The sequence below is a fragment of the Pempheris klunzingeri genome, chromosome 20 (assembly GCF_042242105.1).
Source record: "Pempheris klunzingeri isolate RE-2024b chromosome 20, fPemKlu1.hap1, whole genome shotgun sequence".
NCBI classification, from domain to species: Eukaryota; Metazoa; Chordata; class Actinopteri; order Acropomatiformes; family Pempheridae; genus Pempheris; species Pempheris klunzingeri.
In genome coordinates, this window is record NC_092031.1 from 8,662,535 (window position 1) to 8,681,522 (window position 18,988).

The 18,988-nt window shown below is 38.2% G+C and overlaps 1 protein-coding gene across 3 annotated transcripts in view; it reads left to right on the plus strand.

Annotated features, from left to right (window-relative positions):
- The window catches only part of LOC139220031 (calcium-activated potassium channel subunit alpha-1a-like), a 78,208-nt gene that overhangs the window by 32,441 nt on the left and 26,779 nt on the right, over positions 1–18,988 (plus strand). For all 3 annotated transcript variants that reach the window (XM_070852072.1, XM_070852073.1, XM_070852074.1), the window contains exons 4-15: positions 4,307–4,400; positions 4,497–4,608; positions 10,014–10,089; positions 11,017–11,092; positions 11,238–11,408; positions 13,061–13,152; positions 16,781–16,891; positions 17,006–17,111; positions 17,251–17,333; positions 18,250–18,319; positions 18,430–18,585; positions 18,798–18,907. In XM_070852072.1, the coding sequence (XP_070708173.1) occupies positions 4,307–4,400; positions 4,497–4,608; positions 10,014–10,089; positions 11,017–11,092; positions 11,238–11,408; positions 13,061–13,152; positions 16,781–16,891; positions 17,006–17,111; positions 17,251–17,333; positions 18,250–18,319; positions 18,430–18,585; positions 18,798–18,907 (1,257 nt within the window). The remainder of the gene's footprint in view (positions 1–4,306; positions 4,401–4,496; positions 4,609–10,013; positions 10,090–11,016; positions 11,093–11,237; positions 11,409–13,060; positions 13,153–16,780; positions 16,892–17,005; positions 17,112–17,250; positions 17,334–18,249; positions 18,320–18,429; positions 18,586–18,797; positions 18,908–18,988) is intronic.

The following is an 18,988-nucleotide window of genomic DNA, read 5'->3' on the forward strand; positions in this document are numbered from 1 at the left end:
GGATAAAAGCTTTTATCAAGCCCAAAGGGAGTCTCCTCTGGGAGTAATGTTAAGGCACAGAGGAGAAAATGGGCTGTAAACTCACGTAATCTGGCTCATGGACCTGGAGGCAGGCATTCAGGTTATTTGTTATTTCATAAGACTGCATACAGCTGAGGGCTTGGCTTGCTCTGATGTGGTTTGCGAGCATGATCTCATTTCATTAACTGGACAAGCTCAGGTAGAGTTACATCCTCACCAATGCCATCTGTGGCCTCCTGTTCTCAGAACCTGCTTGTAGTCATGCCCGATACCTTTTCACGTGATGAAGGTTGACCTACGACCCCTGTCTTTAACTTTTTCACATAAGAAAGGGCATTGTTAAATACACAATGAGTAATGGTGCTGCAGCACCTGTTCAATGACTTTATATTCACATTCCTACAAGGCTCTTTGTCCCAGTTTTCATTCAGTCTTGTCCAGGTCTTTCTATTATTCAGACAGTGTTTTTTCACTACCTGTCAACCCAAAAAGCCTGGTACTTATAGCCAAAGAGCAGCCAGTTAGCTGCTCTCTTGCGTGCTTCTAAGTGGCAGGAGACTGTAACAGATACAGCCCTTCCTGTAATTAGTCCAGTGGGGCTGCTGAGGCTGTTATATGATGGACAGGCTGACCTGGCGGCAAGCGACACAGAGAGAGAGAGACGTCAACACAGAGGACCCACTTAGATTCATAGAGAAGAGCTGAAACTATGAGCTGTACAGAGATGAAGAAGCCAGTTAGGTCCCAAAGGGGGTTTTCCTTCTTAAAGCTGTAGACACATCTTAATTTGCACGCAATACTTCCAAGTAGTCCCACGTCATTTTAAGTCGAGAGGAACACGGACAGTGCCATGTTGTTCTTTGTTAAAGTTTTAGTTTTTGATTTCCACTGGGAGGCATAAGCAGAAAACTCCACAACACGCTGACTAAACCACAGCCTGGATTATAATGGACTTAAAGTCAGTCTTGGTCAAAATTCCATAGTGACTTAATGAAACTTGCATTAATTGTTTTTGAAGCCTGTTAACATCAACATATTAAACAGTTGTCTCAACAAGGAGCAACATTCATTTGTAGCTGTATTTCTGTACTGTATTTCTGCCTACTCACCTTTTAGCTCTGTTTTAGCCTCCACCAACCTCTAAGAAATATATCTGTCTCCCCTTTCGTAGTACATATTGTCATTTGACAAGTGCTGATATGCTTGAGACAGACTTTGGTCGTGACAGGGATAAACTTTATTACATTATGTCCCTTAGAGACACTTATTTTATTGGCACTGGATTGAAAATCTTCTAACAATGACTGGTCAAAGTCATCTGTGTGACCTTTCACCCTCAGTGGATTCAGCTCTTCTTTAACCACTAAGGTTGCAAATCACATGCAGAGCCACCAGAGAACATTCAGGTCTCTGGTCTGTCCTGTTTGATCTGAATCTGAATTGAATGAGGGAGAGAGACCAGAGCTACTGTGGGCAGACAGGGTTTGTGATCCATAACAGGCTTAGCTCTTCCAAACCAGGCCTACTGGAACTCAATTATTTAGCACCGCAGGTCTGCCTCTGCTATATGGTCTGTCACCCTGCTATGACAGGGATTTGCCAGGCTGACGTGTCATTACAGCGAATGAGGGCAGAACTATCCAACATGTTAGGTCTATTATTAGAGCTGCCTTGGAGAAGACTGGTTTGATTTTTTTTTTTTTTTTTTTTTTAATCTTTATTGTAATTTTTGAGAAATTAAATGCAACAATTAAGTGAAATGCCCGTTGGGTTGAATAAAAGAGAAGAAAACAAACAAAACCTGCAGAAGAGCTGATAAGATGCAACAGAAGGAGAGAAAACATCCCGACATAAATTAGTGGAATCAAAACTTCAGATCTATTTACATGATCACATAACGTGAAAAAGTTACAAAATTAACTGTTTCACTGTAAGTAAGTACAGTAAGTAAGTAAGTTGAACATGTGACCTCCTCTAGCTCTTCAGCAGGCTGACTGCCCCCCACACACTGAAAACCTCATGAGTCCACCTTGCTGTCGGCCATTTTTTTCCCTCACGAACGCCAGCTTCCAGTTAACACAAAGAAGAAGAAGAAGAAGACAAGAACAAAACACGTGAACTGTTTTGTTTTTCTAAAACAGAGTGTGCAGACAAAGCAGCCATGTCATGTGTTGTTTGAACATTAAACGATGTAAAACCTTTCTTGTGGGACCTCCAAATACAACTATGAATTTGAAAATGAATAGAATATGGGGCCTTTAAAATATGAAATAGCTTAAGATAAAAAGTCCCTCTCAGAAATGTGCTCTTTTCTCCACAGACTGTGCGTTGTTTTGCTTTGACTTTATTTTGTCATAAAGGATAAACATTCAGAGTTCATAGTGATGGGATCAAGAGGAATGTCACAACCCATTTTTTTAATACTGCCTCGGCGTGACACGTAATGAGATGTAACGGCTGTGTGAGGCAGATGAACATGTTTTGAGTCTTCCTCTCACACCACCGATCTCCTGATCGTCACCCAGGAGATCAATCGAGTCTCACTGCTGTGCATCAGATCTGGTCAAAATAATCCCAGAGGTATTTTAGTGTCATCTCATGAACTCAGTGAGGACGTTTTATCAAACGGAGTTTATTAGATTTTTTTACATAACCAAAGCAATTTACTTTAATCCGAGCGGTATTAAACAGCACAGGGGGAGATTGTTGCTGTTGAGTGATGAGGTCTGCATTAGTGAAGCTGGTGAAAGTGAGTGTAGGGATCCTGCAGGTAGGAGACTAACAAAGAGGCATGAAAACTAACTAAATGTATGAGAGCGGCCTGCTTGGCACTAACATGCTGCAGAGACTATACGAACAAAAGTAAACATGTTCACCACGACCTGTGTGTTAGAGTAGTGGATCCCAACCTTTTTATCTTGTTAAAACCTTAAAACGAAGCAATATCTAAATGCGGCGCCTCATCAAAAGTTGCACATATGCTGAAGCCAACGGGTAATTTTCCCTTTTCAGATTCATTTGTTTGTGCAATTTTTAGAGGATTGATGAGGGGAGATAATCCTATAATTCACATGAAAAGCAAAGATTGGAGCAAAGTCACAATTTATTTCTGAATCCAGAAAAATAATTTGCAGAAATAAACTGTGTATATGTATTTTGTTTTCCTATATTCTTAATCATCTGACTTTCCTTGTGCCCCCTTGAAGGGGTCCCAGTCCTCAGGTTGGGAGCCACTGCTTTAGGGCTGAAGCTAATGATTATTTTCATTATCAGTTAATCTATAGATGATTTTTCTGTTTGATGAAGAAATCCTAAAAAGCTCAAAGTGATGTCCAACAGTCCAAAACCCAAAGATATTCAGTTTACAATAGAAAACAATAAATCCTCACATTTGGGAAGCTGGAACTCGCAATAAATGACTTAAATTATTAATGAAATATCCAAATTATTGTACACTAATTTTCCATCAAACAACTAATTGATTTCAACACTAACACGATTAACCGGCCATTGTTTTCATCCTAAAAATCTAATTCCACAGTTTTTCTCCATCGCCTTGTTACATTTTTGAATGTACAGTAAACATGTGTTTTCATTTTATGTGTGATCAATATTTTGAGGGGACATTCTTTTTTAACTTTCAGGTCACATTTTTTCAGTACACAATCCTACTAACCCATTACAGTCACATTTACCTGGTTATTTATTTCTCTTTATTTGAATTCTTAGTGCCAGATACAAGCTTTTTGAGGGTGAGACTTCGCTGCATTGCCAGCATTTGCTATGGCTGCCTGATTTCATAAAAGAGGACATGAACCCTGCATGCATTTAACCCTTAAACTACTGCCTTTGCTCTGCATTTCCATCACGTTTGACTAAATATTCACCTGAAATGTTGTCCATGAGATCAGAAATTCTGTCCTGAAAGGGAAACAGCACTATTATCATTACTGAACCTGGAATATGACAGATTGTTTTGCAGTTATTTAAGGGTTAATCAGGTATCTGACAAGTTATTGCTTGTTTGACAATAAATGCATGTCCTTTCTCTACAGAAAAACCATTGGAAAATACCAACTATTGCACTTTTTCAACACTTAAGTTCGTCTTCTTTTGGAAATCTAAAAAATGCATATTTAGGAAAAGAAGAATGCATTGTTTATGCTTTTTTTTTTTTTTTTCATGAAATACTGTTGATATATATTCATTTTACCAAACCTTTCCTCACATGACTGCCAATGTTTGTAAGATGCTAACATACTTTGTTTTCCTCTCTGTCTAATAGTCCTATTGAGTCCTGTCAGAACTTCTACAAAGACTTCACGTTGCAGATCGACATGGCGTTCAACGTGTTCTTCCTGCTGTACTTCGGCCTCCGTGTAAGAAAAAGTGAAAAATGTCAATACAATTTATTTTCACTGTTATCTGTGCATCTGAATGCTCTGAATCCCATCTTCACTCCTCAACTTTCACAGTTTATTGCGGCCAATGACAAGCTGTGGTTCTGGTTGGAGGTGAACTCGGTGGTGGACTTCTTCACGGTCCCCCCTGTGTTTGTGTCAGTGTACCTGAACAGGAGCTGGCTCGGTAAGGACACTCACATCACACCAAGCATTGCAGTTGAATCTTTGGGCTTGTATTTAGGAGCCTGTGGTGCCACCCAGTGGCTTTTACGAGTCTAGCAACTGTCAGTGAACGCACCTGATAATCTCTGCAGATCACTAAAGCTGCAAAATGGGAACTTCTTGGTATTTTGTGATCATTTGAATGGCTACTCCTACAATATTAGCCATATAAGTTTGATAATGTTGTCCTGAAATGAACTTTGTGTTTGGACATTGCATAAAAAGTCTAAATGATCTTCACTATCACTGTGGAAATAGAACAACAAATTCAAAACTACAGCACAGCACAGACACTGAAAAGCACTCGAAAGCTTTGTGAGCTTTACTTGTCAGTCTGACGCCTGTTTGCGTGACAGCTTTATAAAAGGCTATATGGCTGTCATCTGCTGTGCCATTTAGACTTGCATTTATGAAAGGTGATTTGAATGGAAATGCAGTTCCATGTCTTTGGCCATGTGTTGTGGGCAGTGGGCTTTGTGCTGCCGGTGTCATTCACATGCCCTTCACCTGTGCAGCGGAGCTCTCCAGCACACCTGCGATAACACTGGGATGAAATCATGCTCTGATTGAAAAGTACATGAATGGATAAAAAAGGTAATAAGCTTTGCTCGCTAGAATAGAAGTCAATCTGCTAAATGTGTGAAGCTCATCACTCGGAGAGGTCTGTGAGGAATTAGAGGATTAAGGGGGATCATTTTTTTTTTTCTTTTTTTGCTGCATTAAAGGTTTTTATAGCTGCTTTTTCTTCTCCTGTCAGCTGAGGAACAAACCAGCCTTGTAGCCAACACCAGCGCCTCTCTCAGCACTGAACACCCTCTACTTTAGAGTCAGTATGACAGCTTGATAGGTGCAGTTGCATAACGTGCCTGTGTATTTCCCCCTGGCTAATGTACTGTGACTTATGGTGTGAAAACATCAAAAGTGGAGCAGTGTAGTCCTGTTTGCTGCCACCTGGTGGACATATGAGAGTATAGCTGACATTTGAGCTGAAAAAAAGAATAAAATCTTTCATAGTGTTGTGAACATTTGGGCAGCAGTATAGCATGTTCATATCATTGTTAGTGGTGTTATAATGCTAGTTATCGTTTTGTTAGGGTTTATTTCTATTGGCCATTTTATTGCTATAATTATACCAAACAATGCTTATATATGATTTGTTATTAGGTCTGTCTCCTTGTGTTTCCTTGTGTGTTTTTTGTATTTGTGCTTTTTTTAAAAAAAATGCATATTGGCTATTGCTTTACTTAAATGTTAATTTTGCATTGATATTTTGAGTTCAGAAACAGCACAGGAGAATTGAGCTGGTTTTTGTTTTTCTGAAGACGATATGATGGAGGATGGATATTGCATTCTATTGCAATATTTTATCTACATATTGATTTGATGTGCTTTGAAAAAAATGTTTTTCTTGAAACCTCTAAAATTGAATGAAGTGCTAACCTGTAAGATTTTTTTTTAAAACTCTTGGTGTTAGTTTTAGTGCTGATTATTGTTTTGGCTGCATTTTTCACAGTTCCTCAGTCAAACAGTGTGAGCATTAGTGCCATGCTGTCGTTGCTGTTACCATCCTGTTGCTCTGTTGTTACTGTTTGTGTAGGTGTTGTTCTTTTTGTAGTTTGCTCTCTGCTCATGCCAACCGTGCAGCTTTTAACTGTATTTCACACAAACCGAAACACAGCACTTCCTGCCAGACTTCGAACAGCAAATATACAGGCGTTCACTTCACATTTATGGTGTTTTTTGAGCTAATTGCAGAGCAAAAATGTCTCCATCAGACATAATCTCAGTCAATATGGTCAGTGAGCAATTGGTCATGTAGGATTAGTGACTGATTTGCTGTTTAGTCAAACTGAGGTTAAACAGGTGGTGAGGTCAGAACCAGCTCAGCCGTGCCCGGTAACAGCTGCCGAACTCCCTCTTCTGATCATAACTCCATATTCCATCCGGCGCTCAGCCAATCTGTCAATCTGCCAATCTGCCAATCTGCCAATCCTCCCGTCTGAACAGTTTGACACAAATGCACACAGAGTATGTGCCAATATTCTCTCATACTAAAACACTCATTAATGCATGACAAGCTTGCTGGTGTGAGACACATTTTTGATGTTGCTTAGAGAAAGACTTTTTACTTGAAAGTCTGAAACTCTGAGCTGCTGCAGGTGTGAAATACAAGCATCCCCTATGCGGCACATTCATCAGCGACAGTGAAGATAATCCAGTGCAACTTTTCCAGATATTATGAGGTAAACAGACCATTACTCTTGCAGATAAGATATCCATATCTTGTCGACAGCCACATGTTGCCAGCGTTTTCCTCTGGAGCCAAAATACAAAAACAAAGAAAGAAGCTTTTAGTATTAAACTGTCCACTGAAACTAAACGTCATCAAATTCAAATGCTCTAGAGCTGTGGTTCCTTATTTGAGGGTCAGGACATCCAAACATTTGGCAAGTTAAATATGCTGCAGAGTGATTCATGGAATAGGAAAGAAAAATGGTAATGCTTTATCTTAGAGGTCGGTTTTGTATAACTTTGTCATTTGTTGCAAAATGAGACCCAGTTCTGGTAGCCACTTATTTATTATTGGAAATGTATGCTCAAATAGCATGCTTAGCTAATGACACATTTCATATTTTTGCATATTTAGTTAAATATTTTTTGCAACCCTTCATCACCAGACGTGGAGGTCTCCCAGTTGGGATTACTTCAACTTCAGAGTGATTTTCTTTTTTATTAATTAGTCCTGAAGAAGCAAATTGATCCACAAAGCAAAAATCAGAGGTCTGAAAAGACAATATATAGCATTGTGGGGGGGTTTCAGCTCTCTTGCTGTTAATCATTTTGCAGCCTTTCCAACTTCCAAGTTTTGCCAACAATTCATTGGAATTACAGAACATGAATTTACAGTTACATATCAGCTAGTTTGCAGGTAACAACAGGAAACTGTAGAACCTGTGAAATAAAATGTTAATTTTCTGAGACACACAATTCTTCATATTTTTCTCTAATCTTTGCTTTTTCTTTCAGAAATGCAGCAAATGAATCTAAAACTGATCAAAATCAAACAATATGAGGGAAAATTACCCTGTTTGTTTTAGACACTTAACACTTAAGACATTTTGCAGATGCAGCCACTACAGAATAAAGAATATTTACACCCCTCATTGTTTGTACTAAAATGATTTAGGGCTTGTGCTGTATTTTGCTGACAGTGGAGGTGACACATATTTTGAATTTTCTTTCACGTGTCAGATTAAATGGACTCTGCAGAAGTGAATCTCTGTCAGCTGCTGTATTTTCTTTCTATGCAGTGACATGTTTTATGCTGCGCATTTAGTTTTTAGCGTCAACCACAATGGCAGTTATTACATCAGCAGTGATTAATTTAGGGATTATTGCAGAATCACTAAATCCATAGAAAAACACAATTATTGCCAAAGCCACATGACTTGTTTTCTGCTGTTAGACAAAGATACACGCTGTTCTTGTCCAAGATTAGAGAATGAAATTTGGTTTGTCGGGGTTATAGGGATGAGATGTAGGTTACATTGTGAAGCCAGCTGATGGACAGACTCACTCGCTGGCCTCTTCCTTTCCCTGGATGAATCCTAAAGGAGCTTACACTCTAATATCCTGATGGGAAAAGGGTTTGCTTTAAGCTCGCCGAACACGCCTCATCACAGTGAGAATACTATGAAAGTCTGAGGTAAATCAGATCAGAAGTTCTTCTTTAAAAGAGTCCTTTTTGATGCCAAACTGTTGGGTGCCATTACCATCAAAGCACCTGATTGGCTTTGTTTTTTTTTGTCTTTCTGGAAGTGGATCATATTTTTTCCAGGTTCAGTCTTTCATGGTGGACGTGGAATAGTGAAGAAGCAGGCGTAAAGCAGACTTTGGACTTGAATTTTAAAGCTTTTGCCCACCAGAAGTATTTTTCAGACATGATTCCCACTAAAATGTTAGTGTACAGGGGGCCTGATGGAGGCACACACTCCCAGACGATTTCTAACACAAGAAGGCGCAAGAAATCCACCGGGGAGCTCTTCCAGAAGGGCTACAGGGTGAGGATGGGCCACGGGCAGGTTGGCGAGAAAGAGGACCAGGACAGCATCTGGTACAGCCTGGGTGCATGCTTCCATGTAATCTCCTACTGGGGTAAGACCTGCAGGACGTGGGAACGTGGGGAATCTCCACTAAAGCTGGACACTGGCGTGTCCAGAAGTATTTGGACTCTGTGTGTCAGCTGGAGCAGGTTCAGGTTCAGGATTTGCTCTGTATTATGCTCCCCATCTGGCAAACGCTCACTTGAAATGAAAAACGAGCTTTGGCGAAGCACACCACGGTTCACATCATTTTACAAAGGATTATTTATTTATATTTTTCTAGCTGAATGAATGCCTGTAACATCTTTGATTTGTGTCATTTGGCATTCAAACAAATCTATTCCAGCAGGGAAATTTGTCTGCTCGATTAATGCATGCAGAGATGGATTTTACTTGATTGCTCACTCTTGGCTGAGGTGGCTCTTATTTGTTTATGCAGCACAGACACTGCAGTGGATTCTGCAAACTGTGTTGGACCTATGATTTGGCTTTTTAAACTCAGGTGGTGGGTTCCTTTTAGCTGGTAGTTTCCTGCAATGCACATAAATGAGGAGACAAACAATAAAATGTGTATTTAGCTTTATCAGATGAGGTTTTGTAGGGAGATTGTGATTTCTGTACGGATTATGTGAGCTTTTTTGGAAAGAAACAGGAGTAAAGTCATTGTGAAGTGGTTGTGATTTAATGTGTGTGTAGCTGAAATGATGCTATGATACAGTCAGTCAGTAATCATGTACAGGAGCTCAGGCTGGTGTTGTAACTGCTGATTTTGTTGGTGTTGTGCTGTCCTTGAACTCTTGGCAGCAGGCACAGGCTCTTTTTTTTTCTTCCCATAAATACCATGAAATTTAGGATTTGACGTCACGTCAGTTTACTCAATCAGTGTGGCGTGACAGCGTCCACCTGTCTTTACTCTGATCCAGGCTTTCATCTGTCCCACGTTCAGAGTTTCAGGTAGATGCCGGTGCATTGCGAGGCTCCTGAGAGTGCCAAGAGATATCTGGGATGTTGAGCTGGTTTTCATTTTTTTCCCCATATACACCAAAATGTTTCTTTTTTTTGATACAGTAAGGCTTAATATCACTTGATCAGTCGGAGTTGATTTCTTTTTTATCAATATGAATCCAATGAAGTTGATAAACATGGATGAAAGTATGAAAGGTACGATGCTCCTGTTAGACCACAGTTGAATGCTATTGATGCTGTTTCAGTTGTTTTAAATCATCTCAAAGTAATTTCTTTATCATCTTTTTTTCCCTCACAGGCTTGAGGTTTTTAAGGGCCTTAAGGTTGATACAGTTCTCAGAAATTTTACAGTTTTTGAATATTCTAAAGACGAGGTAAGTGTGTTGATATTTTATCTCACTTTTTGTCAATAAGGTAGTGTGAACATTGCATGAAAAGTGATTGTGCACTTATTTTGCAGCCATAGGCATTAATTTTGTTTTACATTTCAAGGAAAAAAGTGAGCTTTTTTGCTGCATTTAGCCTGAAACAAAATTAGAATGAGCCTTTGCTTGTGTTTGATTTGGTAAACATTAAATTTAAGTTAATATTAGGTCTGTTCATCAGTACTGTAATCAGTATCGTGTTGTGTTGTGCACACTGTACTTGTACGATAGAGTCTTGAACAAAACAGCTGTTTTGTTTGTCTCCTCACTGCTTAGAGTTAAAGCCTTTTGCACAGATGTCATGTCAGGCAGAGCTTATAGTGCATCAAAATGCTTTAGAATAATCTCCTCACTCATTCACTCAGCTGAAGGTAAAGATAGAACACAAAGTAAGAGCAGACAGAAGTCATGCAAGGAATTTCACTATGAGAAATATAATGTATTATTTATAGAATGTGCACATATTAATAGAATATATAATTTTGTGGAAATTGAATAGAAATAAACTGTCAACTTGTGAACATGCATACTTAAATAACTAAGAGTCATGTTACTGTATATTTTCATAACCAACCAAAGTAATGCAGATTAATTAAAAAAACATTTCAATTAGATTAACTTCAGCAGCTTTAAGGACTTTAGAGTTTGTGCAGCATGTTATTGCTTTTATTGAATCATGCTCACAGGGAACACATTATTATCTTACATTATGACTGAACGCAATATGAAAGCTGTTCAGTGCATTTTAGAACATGAATCTACCAATCTAATGACTTGTTTTGACATCCGGGACGATGCATTTTCCTGATAGCACTGTGATAAGTAAAACTTAACAGCTCATACTTTGTGTTCTGGCTCTTGTTTTCTTTTAAATAGCAACTCGATAAAGCTGGTGAACTTGTGTTCAATCTTCATAAGCACATGGCTAACCGCAGCAGGCTTCATTCATTTGGTAAGTTAGCCGGAGCAGTGCTCTGTAGTTATGGTGAAAGTATGTTGAGTATGAGTGCACAAATTTTTATGGCAATTTTAAAGAGGGTAAAAATCCTTAACATCCGTTTTCATGGTTGTTGTACAAATTTTGACCTCTGTTTCAGGTGGAAAACTCAGGGGATCCTTGGGAAAACTTCCAAAATTCCCAGGCACTTTCCTACTGGGAATGTGTCTATTTACTCATGGTTACTATGTCCACTGTTGGCTATGGAGACGTTTATGCAAAAACCACCCTGGGCCGCCTGTTTATGGTCTTCTTCATCCTTGGTGGTTTGGTAAAAATCCCTCTTATTACTTATTCCTGCTTAAAATCCTCCATGCAACCAATCATCACAAGCCGCCAGGTGTTAACACACGTTGGGACGCTCTCGACTCCGGACGCCCTTCACCTGTTGTTTACACTGAGGTGTTTTTGTGGCTCACCACTTCACCACAGTATGTTGCATGTCATGTATTGTATCAGTTGTCCACAGTATTGCAGCAATTATTCAGGCAGAATGCAGAAGTTTTGTTGTTATTTATCAATTCTTATTTGACATGTAGAATATTTTAGAATCTTTACATTTGTTTATAAAAGAACTGCGGTTTCAGGTAGCTCCACCCCTCTGCCTCCCCTCCCTCTTTCCAACAAACACAATGAGACAGGGATGATTTATCGAAGCCTAGCTGGATGGATGCAGCAACATTATCTCAGTTTCTGCAGAAACGAAAGAATTATAGAATAATAATATGATGATGAAATGAATCGTAAATCTAATAGAAAACATCCCCTCTGAGATTTGCGACGGACCAGAGTTACCTGATAAATAAAGCAGCCGAAGATCATTTAGAGGACACCGCTATCCGGGTCATAAAGTATTACTCAGGAGTGGATTAATAGCGCAGTGACATACTGTAATATGGTTGAGTGTAAAAGGAGTTTAAGTGACATTTTATGTCTTTGGAAAGCCTAAATTAACTTTCTGTTACCATGTTATATTATCTTTGGGGCAGGGACAGATTGATTTTGGACAGTCAGAACAAATCCAGGGTGTGCAGCCAAACACTGTGGAAACCAAGGGAATTATATCCAGTTTTCAATGATACCAAATATGTCTTCCTGATTTTGAATTGTGTTTAAAATGATGCAAAAGACATCAGGATTTCCAGCTGATGAAAACAAAAGCCTCGAGTCTTGAGGTTTGAATATTTCACTGTGTAAAAATCATATAGCTGAAACGGTTTAAAGATGTTTTATTAGTGTAGATGTACATGATGAGAATTGCAAATGTTATAGTAGCCTCTAACTGAACTAAACTTTTGCTTATAAAACACACAAAAGTAGTGCAAAAACTAAATAACTATCTAAGAAAATGCGCCCCTTCTATTTTTCTTTTTGTAAAATAGGAATAACAGACGTATATTGTGGCATTTTGAATAAAGTGCTCACTAAAATAGGAGCCAGCAGCCAGCACAGAGTTCATGTCTGCCATCCATTTGGCTGCGCTGTCCAAATCAACCCGACATATGTGTTTGTTGGACGAAACATGGCACATAAGGCTTTTTGTTAATTTTTATAACTTTTATTTTTCTATCACAGATTGACATACCGCTCATCAGCTGTCATTTTTCTCCTTTATTCTTCCAATATCCGTAAATATTGGCCTTCTAATTTCCTCTTTCATTTTCATACTACTTCTTGGTACTTGGAATGTAACTGTGATATAACTTCAGGCTACATTCAGTCAATATTAACTAATTTGAATGAACTGCAACTGTATTTTCTTTCTCCTTTTTAGTTGTTAAGAAATAAATATTAATACTCTTGCACTACAGTAGTGTTCCTCTTTCAGACTCTATGAATTTCTATAAAGGAAAAATAGAGGACCTGCTCTTCTTTGCCTTTCTTTTTTTTAGTCTCTTCTTCTGTCTCCTATCTTCTCCTTAGGCCATGTTTGCAAGCTACGTCCCTGAAATCATAGAGTTAATAGGAAACCGCAAGAAATATGGTGGTTCCTATAGTGCGGTTAATGGGAGAAAGTAAGTATTCAAGGAGGCTCTACTGCCTCCGCCGCAGTAGAACCTTCTCTGCATGCCCTTTTCTTTTTCTTTTTCATGCATGTAGGCCATGTTTGCTCGCTACGTGCCAGAAATTGCTGCTCTCATCCTTAATCGGAAGAAATATGGAGGGAGTTATAACTCGACCAGAGGCAGAAAGTAAGTCAAACAAGTGAAAAAACAGCAAACTTTTAATGGTGTGGTTTTGTGTGACTCAAGTGGCCCTCTCATCAAGAGGTGACATACCCTGATCTTTGCTTAAATACACGTCATGAAACTGTAATTTGAGATGTAATGATCTCAATTAGCACTAAAGTCACACTGTGACTGAAGAACTTGGCCATGATAAATGTGTAGTTTAATGTTCTGTACTGCTGCTGCTTTTATATGTGTGCAAGCTGCCATTGCTGCTTGTCATAAATGAATGTCTGCTTTTACACTGCAAAACAATCTCTCTCTCCACAAGTTATTTTTGTCTAATAATGAGTCCTAAAGTTAACATTTTCTTTAAAAAAGTGAACAAACTCCGGTAATGTTTTGATCTGTTTTCAGTAACAACATCATTTTAAAGAAAAAATTACAGATTTCGTCAAATCGTATTGGAAACATTTTGAAGTAAACTTGCTGCCAGACAGATTTTTTTCACTTATTCTAAGAAAACAGAACTTTGAGAGCTCAAAGGCAAAAATGACTTGATAAGACAGATATTTTTGCAGTGTAGTCATGGACGTGTTCTATTTTCCTGCTTCAAGATTGAACATGTAGGATTTTCTCACTGATCTATCCCTGACAATTAAATGACAAAATGATAAATGTTTATCCATGTTTATCTACTGTTGAAAGAACAAAGTAGTCAACTGGTGACGTAGCTTAACTGACTAAATATTGTGGTCTCACTGACATTACTCAGTCAGTTTGGAGGCCTTATGACTCTTTTCTCTTACTTAAGCTACCATAAAATTTAAATTTTGACCATTAGCATACGGTCGTCACGTGTAGCTGCTTTTCAGTCAAAGTTACATGTTTGCTTTAACATCAGCCACCATAAGCTACTAGCTACTATTGACTTCAGTAAAGGTGTCGTTTATAACTCACCAATTTAACTTTTAATCTGAAAGAGAAATTATGATTTGTTTCTTCTTTTGAAATGTAACACAGTCTCATTTTTAACTCTGGTAATTGTTGCTGTGTTTACATGCAGTTTTCTATACAGAGCAGTGATTTACAACAGTAGTTTAGGTTTTTTTTAACCACAACTGTTTTACTGTTATCCTGTGAACACACGTTTCTCCTGTTCTGACACATTGAGAGAAAATCCTACATGTTTTGTGGTGCCTTACATGTGATCAGGCTGCTTACTGTCAATGTACATTTGTGTCATATTTGTGTTCATACATCACACAATTTCATTTCGTTCATCCATCTCCCTGCACTTCCACCCGAAGTGACTTTTGTTTTCAAGGCAAATTGTCTAAAACAACACAAAACAAGATAAGGCAAATATCTGATTAAATGATATACAGCCCCACAAACGTCCTCACTAATCAACTCTAAACAGCTTGGAGTTAATGTAGAGTTGAATTACTTTTTTTTATGTATGAGTAATAATTAATAATACTTTATTCACACCATAGATGTTAATTTATTATAAGATACTATGTTTAAAATAGTTACATTTAAACACAGCAATAAGGTCATAATAAAATGATAAACTCTATAATCTCAAGCTTACCTGAATTCAGTACTGAACAAATAATTAAACTCACACATCTAATCCTGTAATGTCATTGCTTGCTTCATGCTGATTTTTGTCGATTTCTTTTTTTTTTTTCCTGTTTTGAAAAACTCGTCTTGCTCCGCTTGTCTATTTTTCACGCTTTGCTTCTGAACATTCTTGGCCTTTATCTTCAGTCTGACCTACACCCTCAGGACTAAATGTAATCTTGAATCTACAGGAATAGATTGACACTCTGGGAAGCACACTAATCCACTTTCTTGCTGATAGTTACAGTGGGTCAGAAGATCGATACCACTGTCGTGTCTGCACAGTGAATAAGAAGCTAGAGCCAGGAGGTGATTAGCGTAGCTTAGCTTAGCATGTAACTCCATAAAAATACATCTTGTAGTTGTAACGTGTCGTTTTGTGTGGGATTTTTTTATTTTTTTAACTCGACAGTAGTGAGCTGTGGAGTTGCTGGTATACATATTTTTAAGGCTAGCTGACAAGCTATGCTAACCGCCTCCTGAATCCAGCTACACAGGCACAGACGTGTGAGTGGTATCAATTTTCTCATCTAACTTTTGGGGAAAAAAAAGCAAAAAAGTCAAACTACGTTCGTCCCGAGCTCTGCAGCTGTTTCTAAAGATAGTGAGACTCTGCCGGATGCCTCTAAACAAAATATGGCTTCTTGTGGCATGCTTATGGTACATGTGGTGGCTCACTTAGTTTTGAAGAAGTCAGACTTGGTTTAGGAAATTTTCTTAAGCCAAATCTTTGCTTCTTTTGTTGGTCAGTTCTGTAGAAAACGTATCTCAAGTCATTTCTGTGTTTAATGTATTTTGTGTTTATTATGTTATCTTATGTTATATTAGGTCAAATTTTTTGGGATTATTGATGAATTGAACATTTATCAACAATCTTATTTAATGATATGCCACGTAATAGGAGCTGAAGCAAACTGTCGTCTTATTTGTGTTTTCATATTGGTTATAATTATTCACAAAACTATCAGGTCGACTCAGTGGCTTTACAATCTTACCAACAGCCAACAGTAATTTAGAAAATCTGTTGCAGTTTTCATTCCCATATAATTTAAGCTTTGGCTCCATACATTTACATGTTAATGCTTATTTATCTTTAATGTCTTCTTTAGCCAGTAGCCCAGCTGGGTAGAATACTTTGTATCACTGTTTTTCTATTTCCCTCTGTTTCTTCTTTATGTCTACCTTTTGTCATTAGTGTTATTACTTTTATAGACTTAACATTCTCTTAACCGTGTTCCTTCATAAACTAACAAAATAAGTGTCTTGTGCAAAATAACAATGTTTCTTGTACATTAAAGCCACAGAGAATCACTGCATCTACAGTGAGATTAGATGAAATGCTACAAGAGTAAATATCTGAAATTATTTTCTAAATAATTTCTAAATAAAAATAGAATACAGACCTATAGGAATAACTATAAACTGGGTTTCTTATATAAAAGGTCTGTGATATGTGGTAATCGACTGTGTGCTGATTTCATAATCTCTATCTAAGTAAACTCTGATCCTTTATAATCTGATACTGAAATCCACAGTGCTCTCTGACCTACTCATTCAGTCCTCACTCGGCATGCCGGGAACATCAAACATCCCTCCCGTAACATAATTTTTATTATTTCCACACAGATTTCAAATCAATCACCTAAATACAACAGTACTGATTACTTTTCATGTCCATTACATCTTTCTCGTGTCAGATTTACGTCTTGATTTCAGGACAAAGATGAAGATCAAACAACCATTTGTCCGTGTGTTCGTACATGCGTGTGTTCGTGCATGTGTGTGTTGTTGACTTCTATTCGGACTACATTTTAGTTTTATTATTATTCTGCACCTCGTTTTCTAGGCACATCGTGGTCTGTGGTCATATAACACTTGAGAGTGTGTCCAACTTTCTAAAAGACTTCCTACACAAGGACAGGGATGATGTCAATGTAGAAATTGTTTTTCTCCATAAGTAAGTACAGAAAAATCTTTGTTTTCACTTTGTGTCCCTGAAAAAACAATCATCTCTTCAGGACATTAGAAATAGTGTTCCTGCTCAGATTAAAAGGCTTCTTTTTTCTCTCAGTATTTCCCCTAATCTTGAGCTGGAAGCCTTGTTCAAGCGGCACTTCACCCAGGTGGAGTTTTACCAAGGGTCTGTCCTAAACCCACACGATCTGGCCAGAGTGAAGGTAACTGACAGATAATAGCTCTTCCTCTGTGGCTCGGAGGGAAACTCTAGCTGTTCAGGTGTTTATGAAGTCTGTACTTGAGGCTACAGACTGCAGCTGGATGATGTTGTCTGCTTGCTGTGTGTGCTTTTGTCTCCAGATTGAATCAGCTGATGCCTGTTTGATCCTAGCCAACAAATACTGTGCTGACCCTGATGCCGAGGATGCATCCAACATCATGAGGTAAACCAAAGCTTTCTTTTTTCATTTTTGTATCTTTGATTTTTTGGTTTGTCTCCTACCCTGTCACCAATTCATAGGGTTAGGGTTATTCATATTGTTCAGATGGAGAAATGTCACTTATTTCAGTGGGCTTCAGGGGTTGTTATGTGGTTAATATGTGACAAATGCTCTCAGAATTTATGTGTTTTTGGGGGAAGGAAATAATCACAACAGCAACTTTATTTCCTGGAAGAAAAATGTCTTCTTCTAAAGATGTATTTTTATATAAATACAACACAAACGTTTTTCTAGGAAATCAGACAAGATATATTTTCTAAAAATGTTAATATTTGATTTTAAAGTTGCATGAAAATAAGAAGTTTAAAATGTAAAACTTTACTCTAATCAATATACTTGTAACAATCTGTTTAAACATAAACCAGTGTAATCATGGAAGAAAAAATTACATTATTCGCCTCAATTGCTTTTTGTTGTATCTCAAACTCTATTGCGTCATTTTATGTTAATAATATGTAGCTTGCAAAATGCTAAATTATCCAGGATGAAAATTGTAAATAAGGTTGATAAACTCTCTGTTCTCTAGACAACTGACAAGTATTTGAAATTCCAGTGAATTCCGGCTGAAATACATGAAATGTTACCAAATGGTCATACTTTGTGTTTGATATCACTTCCCAATTCTTCCTGAACTATAAATTGTGAGTGTAAGCGAGCGTGTCGGAGCTGGCCGACATATTCCCAGCATGCTGCTCCCTTTTGGAAAATGATCAAGAAGTCAGTGAGAAAACATGAATCTGTTACAACACAGAGTTTTTATGTTTATGAATGAAACAAACATGCCTGGAAAAGAAGACACAGGAAAAGTTTTTGTAAGTGGTCTGATTTTGCTTTGTTCTTTTTTTTTGTCACACATCAGAGTAATTTCTATCAAGAACTACCATCCGAAGATCAGAATAATCACTCAAATGCTGCAGTACCACAACAAGGTTGGTATAATTGGAGTCATTAATTATATTTTTGTTTTTGTTCTATTTTAGCACTTTGTTTAGCCACGGTTCTGTAGACCTACCGTGCAGCTTTGTTTCTCTCCCTTTAGGCCCACCTTTTGAACATCCCAAGCTGGACCTGGAAAGAGGGAGATGACGCCATTTGCCTTGCGGAGCTGAAGCTCGGCTTCATCGCCCAGAGCTGCCTGGCTCAGGGCCTCTCCACCATGCTGGCCAACCTTTTCTCCATGAGGTCCTTCATCAAGGTAGCCACAGCTAAGACGCATCCATCTGTGCTCACTGGATTAAGTTCAAAAGTTAAAGTTGGCCATAAACATAGTCTGAATAGATAATAATGATTATCCCAGCTGAGGCCCATGTGCAGCATCTGGTGAGTGGGAGGGGATGAAGTTTTGTTTTTTTGTGTTTAGTCCTTTTTGTAATGGAACAAGCTTTCTGTGATGAATCTTTGTCGTAGATTGAGGAGGACACGTGGCAGAAGTATTACCTTGAAGGAGTAGCCAACGAGATGTACACTGAGTACCTGTCGAGTGCCTTTGTAGGCTTGTCCTTCCCTGTAATTTGCGAGTAAGTACACTGAATTATATTCTTTTAAATTAAAACTTGTACTCCGTGGCCCTCTCTTTTGTTTTCTTCTCTGCTACTTTT